The 6,977-nt window shown below is 33.9% G+C and overlaps 1 protein-coding gene across 1 annotated transcript; it reads right to left on the bottom strand.

The window, feature by feature from the left end:
• Nucleotides 1-5,749: 5,749 nt before the first annotated feature.
• LOC135137428 (RING-box protein 1A) lies at nucleotides 5,750-6,579 on the bottom strand. The gene is made up of 5 exons (XM_064067066.1): nucleotides 6,379-6,579; nucleotides 6,300-6,327; nucleotides 6,127-6,248; nucleotides 5,982-6,067; nucleotides 5,750-5,930 (listed from the first exon to the last, which is right to left on the bottom strand). The coding sequence occupies exons 1-5, from the start codon at nucleotides 6,469-6,471 to the stop codon at nucleotides 5,918-5,920; spliced, it is 342 nt and encodes a 113-aa protein (XP_063923136.1). The 5' UTR covers nucleotides 6,472-6,579; the 3' UTR covers nucleotides 5,750-5,917.
• Between the last annotated feature and the right edge of the window lie 398 nt (nucleotides 6,580-6,977).

The raw sequence follows: 6,977 nt of genomic DNA, 5'->3' as shown, positions 1-6,977 counted from the left end.
TAAAAATAATAATCAACATTCAAAACTCACTCAAATTAAACAAATTTCTACGTGACATTCTTTCGATGTATAAACATAAACAATCGAAGTTAAGGCTGTACGACACCGCGAGAAAATTTCATCTCCGGGAAATATGCAACTTGTAAAACAACCACGTTATGATAGCTGCCACTCATCTCTAATGGTTAAAATCGTTCGCTTCGTTAACAATAATTTTATTACTGCTATTGTAAGCTGGGCACAGTGACGTAAGTAGCACCCCAGCAGACCCCTCAATGCGGGGGGGCGCAGACTGTAACTTTACCGATATATTTTTTTAAAATGTGCAAAGGAGTAAGTACATATTTATATTACTTTTTAAATTTGGTGTATGGGGGCGCTTACTACATATAAACTGCGGGGGGGCGCAGTGGAAGTTAGCTACGCCACTGGCTGGGCAAGTGTAGTTCTCGGCTTGAAGGTACAGCAGGGTAGGGAACTAAATTATTATGAAAGAAAACAAACAATATTTCTTAGCTTACGCTCGGGAAGTAAAAACGCAAAAACACATCGATTAGTATATAACAATTGCCATTTTGTAACATTTGTTTCAAAATTTTTGAGCCATTTTTGACAGATGTATGACGTCATCGATAATTTTTTTAAATAGCACCTCCTATTTTTTAGCATACTCACTAGTCCTATAAAAGAGAAATTTGTGATATGTGGTTTAACCTAATTTACTGTCATAAAAAATGAAAAAAAGCCAAATGTGTGTTCTAAAATAAATTAATAAATTCATTGTCAGACTCTAATGAGATCTTTACTTGCAATACACGTAAGAAAAAAATGTTTGTTCATATACATAATTCTCCGACCATAATTCTTACCACAATTCTTACTCTTATTTTTAAACTCCTGTTTCCTCAAAAACTGTATGTGTACATTTTCTGTAAGTAGGTAGAAAAGCAAAATTTGCAAGAATATTTTATTGTAGGTAGCTTGGTAATCTTACGTTTTTCCAACCCAAGTTTAGTGGTAAATGGTCATCGAATTGTTGACATAGGGTTATAAAACTTGTTCATTCACTGTTGCTGGCATAATTAATGAAACACGTTTGTTTTCAAAAGTATTTTTATTTAGATATGTAAAATTGTCGTTTGGTAGAAAAATTTAGCACAGAAAATTGCAATATAATTATTTAAAATTCAGAACTGCTATTGTGGAGGCAATAAAGCATCGCAAAAATGAAAATGTTCCTTTTCTCCAAAAAGTAGAAAATTTAAAAGCAGATATTTTAAGTTGCGCCTCATAGTCTTGTCTAAAATTTGGACAAATTGAAAATCCAATAGAATATTCCAACTTTTTGAATAGTGATTTATATTCTCATTTTATGGCAGCGTTAAGAAGAATAGCAAATTTATCAAACAGCCGTTTATATGACGTCGATAAAAATCCTGTTGAATCATTTAATTCCATATACCTAGACAATAAATTTGTGAGGAACAAAAGAATTAACTTTTCATTAAGGGGTTCCTACCTGGGAAAATGCTTTGCTGCTGCAGTAAACTATAAAAACAAGAAAACATTTTATTTAAGTTACTGCAAAATATTTTAGGAGTAAATTATGTAGGCACCTACACAATAAAATTTTCGGAAAATGTATTTAAAAAAAATTAGAACGAAAGACAAAATTAAAAATATTCGTGTTGAGCATACGAAAATCAAATTGTAGAGAATGAAATTGTTGACATGCTTGCTGAAGAACATGAGAAAATTAAAGCAGATTTTTTGGACGATATTAATAAAACCAATGTTACAATCATTCCACATATATAACAGGTCAACGCGACAATGATGAATGGAACAAGCATACTCGTAGAAACAAGAGACTAATAGCTAGCACTTTTGGTACAGTGACCAAAATGAAACTTACGACTAATACAATAAATAGATTAAAGATTTATTAAATAAAGTTGGTCGTTCAAAATTTAAAAAACTGCCCAATTCACTCCAATGGGGTAATGACAACGAAGAAGTAGCAAGAGAAAAATTTATACAATCTACAGGTGAACCAATTTTTTTTTATAAAGGAGGTTGGATGCAACATTAGTTGCATACTTCTAATGCATGAACAAAGTATAGATATCATTATTATCATTCAGAAGGGACAACTCACTATTTTTACTGACCCGTTTTCATGGATAGTCGTTTGTCTTGTGAGCATATGAGGGCGCGCAACGCAAGGTACTTCTCTTTCTTACACATTGTACTGCGGTACTTTGATGATCTAGTGACTTTAATGTGAAATATTTGAAATTTGGCAGTTTAGTTGCATGGATTTTGATGATTTAAGGCTGATCTGCCGGTGTAATTATTGCAGTTAAGTGTAATTTTCACAGAGACATTTTAAAAAGCATTGTTCATGTTTTGATAGGACCATTGTTTACTGTTTAATTTTCTTGTAAAAAATTAAATGTACGTATATTAGCGTTTTCTAATAACGTTGAATTATACAACCATTTACAGTCATCATGAAAAAGAAATTAATGAAAAGTAAAATTCTAATCAGAGAAGCGGGGCCAAATCTAAATTTCAACACAGCATCTCTGTTATAGGGCGCTTAATTCATTATTTATTATAATAGTGTGATAACCCAAACTTCCCGCCTTAAAATTTTGACCTTGAAACAGTTTGAAAGGCCCGCGAAAAATTCAAAAAAATTCAAAGTTTGGCCTTGGCTATGATCGTCTAACAAATGAGAACCTACGTTGTGTGTTTTTTTTTTTTTGCTTTTGAAAAATGGCGGGAAGAAGTTCTTTCATACAAGTGCATACACTGTCGAGAGCGCAAGAAATAATTAACAGAAATTGTTTTGGAGGGGGGGGAAACGGCACCACCCTCACAGGGGGAAATACGCTGCGAAGATTTACCCCTCAGCGCAAAAACCCCCTTGGTTTTATTCCCGGACGACATTTTATTACATTTCAAACACCTTAAGATATGTGAAAGAAAAACACTCGCGAATTGACTGAAAGAAAAACACTCGCGAATTGACTGGAAGAAAAACACTCGCGAATTTACAGACATACACATACGAAAAACGAACAAACGGAAATTCTGTACATCTGTTTGGAATCAATGCAAATATTGGAATATCACAAGTTTAATAAAACAAAGCAAAAACCGAATCAAGTAACTGGATGCAAGTACACAAGTTATTACAGGCGTGTGGCGGCCGACCTCTTTTCCCTTTTTTTTGTTACGGCAGTTAACAGGAGCACAAGAAAAGTACCCCTGGAGCGTTGTGGCATAAGCGGAGTCTGAGCTACCGGTCTGGAACTGTTCTCCCCCCGCGACGGTGATTCTATCTATCGCAAAGCCTACCCCACACGCATATCCCATGACGAACTTTGCCCTGCGGAACTAGGCCATTACGGTCGTCCAACCCGCAAGAGATCTAGGCTATGTACAGGAGCCTAGAAATTTACATATTTTACATTTTACATTTACATTCAATCTCTTATAACTCTGATGTTAACAACAACTGAACAAGTGTTAAAGTTTCAAAGAGCAATAAACAACATTTAAATTCGCCATACAATCTTGTGAAATCTTAAACAACAAATAATTCTTATGTGGGATTAAAGTTGGACATCAAATAATTTATATGATAGAAAACATTCATCAACAAAGTATTTACAAAACAAAACTTAGCAAGGATTTATGAGACGAAAGATCTGGTGTGAAATAAACTTGTACAAATAGAAATGTTATGTGAGGTTAGAACTGTAGAACATGAAATTTACGTTCAATTAAATTTATACAACAAATAAAATTACTGAGGTTAAGATTGTGAGATTAAGAAATATAGTATGATGTGAAAAATTGCAGAGTTAACATAATTTACAGGAGATTAATATTTGCCACACTTTATCAACGGTTCAAACAAAGAGTTTACATTATGCCAAATTATATCATGATCTAAATGATTGGTTACTTCAAAAATAATTTACTTTGAGAAGTTAAAATACTACGAACTGGTTACCCCAACAAAACACATAATAAACAAATACAAAAATATCCAATCATCGCTCCGAGGGAAAAAGCGTCTCGGTGATGTATCCAAAATCGTTGCGAGGAAAAAGCGTCTCGGTAACGTAAATTTTCTGTAGCGTTGGGGGCATGCCTTAATTAATTAATCAATCTGGCGTTGCGAAACATGCCCCGATGAATTAATCGTGATAACGATGATAACCACCTAAGGGGAGAAAATATCATAACCCCCCGCCAGTTCGCAGTATAATGAACTTGTTTAACTGCCGTAAATGAACTATTAGCAATCTTGTGTGAAGAATTTAGAAGTGTTATAATGTAACACTTACGTATATGCATCCAGAGACCTATTCGTAATTAAACATAAGGTGTTTTTCCTGACTAAGTGAATTTCATGAAATCTTCTAGCAAATGGTTAATTTAAATAATCCTAATTGTTAAATTGTGTTTGCTCTAGCTGAGTATTAAGAAAAAGTAGCTTGATTTGTGAATTTTCAAACAAAGAACAGATTCACAACACGTGTTCGCGTCCGACCGGAAGTCTGCAATTTTCGATTTAAAAGGGCGCAAGAATTTAACACGCGGGTTGGGGACAACTGTATCATTATGAAAAATACGTTTGATCGTCGTTAAACAAAGGCTTCCTCCCGTTTTATTAACTACCAAACCAACTAATTTAAACCTAGTTCTTACCACGTGGTCACACACACACAGCCACATTCATAATGAATCTACCATGCGGTTTTTCTACCAACCCTCTAACTGAAATTACCCTAGCGCTACGTGCTGCCACCTACTCAGAGATCATGCAAACTAACTCCTAAGCGCTACGTGCATTAGACCATCCATGCATATTTGGTTGCCTATGTTTAAGGATTTCCTTTTTGTGATTGAACTCTTTTTTTTTTTTCAAATTAAAATTATTCAAATGTGATTTCGCGCCGCTGTCAATTAATTTCAGCGCGAAAACTTTGATTTAAATTCGGTCACCACAATAGATTGTGTGGTTTCTAAGATCAACTAGTTACAAAGTGTTATTGTTATTAGTATTACACTATTTTAAATTCTTTTCCAACAATTCATTTGCACAAAGTGTAGTAAATTGTGTACACGAATCAATTTTAAAATGAAGCGTTTGTGATACTTTTTAAATTGGGTAGCGACATCTAGAAATATTTTGTGCAACGACCACCGCTGACGGCTTAAAATTCGGGTAAGAAAGATGAAAGGCGCCGACACGAGTTGTCCCTACTGATTGATCTCTATACTGTGGCATAAATGTGTGTTTTTTTAAAACTGGACACAGAGATTAAACCCATACAGAGGGTTAATAGTGTCCCGGTATATTTTCGTTGAAAATTGTTCTTTTTTTATAAAATCTAATTGCTAAAGGCTGCTTTGAGGCCCTTGGTTACTATTAAAAAACCGTTAACGGCGCCGACCGTAAAAATTAAATCACAATAATGAATACAATAATCTAACATAAGTTATGATATAACCAATTAAAACCGAAATGCATAACACTTTTAATAAACAACTGTTAACAATGACAACGTCCTGCTTACACTTAATCATTCAGTTTTTTTCAACAGTTTTGAAATTAAAAATTAATATGAACCTATGGCAAGTACATTACAAAAACCATTGTCCAATTCACTACACCTACACTGCTTTTATGTAGATGAATGGATAAAATAACAAGAATTTCATCAACTACATATGAAAACACGGGCAAAATTTATTCAAAATACAGACAAATTTTACAAATAATAACCTAACTTAAAAAACTGACACATGTGAAATACCTTATTTATTCAAGACCACAAAAAAAAATGAAAATGGAGTATTCAACAAAAAAAATCCTAACTTTAACGACCAATAATCAGTGACCATACCTGCAAATAATCCATAATTATTTCCATCAATACCTACTTAAAAAAACTTACTTTTGGAACTCCCATTCTCTATTATCTAAAGGACAAACCTGTCTAGTCTTCAGCCATCGTGAGATGCAGTGAAAATGAAACGCGTGCTAGATAATCAAAACAATATTAAAAAAATTAATCTCACTCCAAACATTAGAACACTTACATTGCAAACCCCCCATGCCACTGTGCACTCTTCACTAGTGGCAGACGCTTGATTGGCTTGACACTCAATGCACAAGTCCATTATGTGGTTTCGACAGATCGCACAGTTGTCAACAACAATATCTAAAATTATTAAATTGTATAAAAGTAACACAAAGTAAATGGTTCACATACCCCATGCCCACAGTGCCACAGCATTCCACTAGAAAAATGAAAATCATTACGAAAAGTCAGGTTATGTTTAAGTATTTACCTTTTTTACTTCGAAACGTTTCTTCTCGCCCTTGGAACTGCTGGAGGTTGGAACTTCGACTTCGTCTACATCTACATCCATTGCCGATGCCATCGTTATTTAAAAATACGTCTTATTTAAGCAAAAAGTTTTTTCTGAAACCTAAATTTTCTTTCAAGTTGACAGTTCAACTAGGGAATTTGACCAATGACTATAATGAGTTGCTGTAATGCTAACAGTGACGCGATATGCGACAGTGGCGTAGAGATGCGAACATCGCATAAAAAACGTTATATTGCCTTTCTGATGTCATTGGAAAAAAGTATTGACGTTCGATACATCCACGTTTTTTATTTAATTTATGAGCAAATAATATGGAGTATGTTCTAAACATTTTGAAGAAACATGCTAGAGTACTGGAATAGCCTATGGCTAGACTTCGCCTATTATTATTTAATAAAGTCCTATTATTATTATTATTATTATTATTATTATACTTCCCTCGCTGTCGGAAACATGATGACAGCATCCTATTTTTTTTTTCTCATTACATTTTTGTAGCGGGGCAATTTAAAAAAAAATTGCAAGGACACGTATATCAGTTTGGATAGATGTAGTGT

Source organism: Zophobas morio, unplaced genomic scaffold (genome assembly GCF_036711695.1).
Source record: "Zophobas morio isolate AGI-343-1 ecotype UQ-CSIRO unplaced genomic scaffold, CSIRO_AGI_Zmor_V1 ptg000029l, whole genome shotgun sequence".
NCBI lineage: Eukaryota > Metazoa > Arthropoda > Insecta > Coleoptera > Tenebrionidae > Zophobas > Zophobas morio.
The sequence above is the reverse complement of the archived record's forward strand: the minus strand, read 5'-3'. Positions and strand labels throughout refer to the sequence as shown.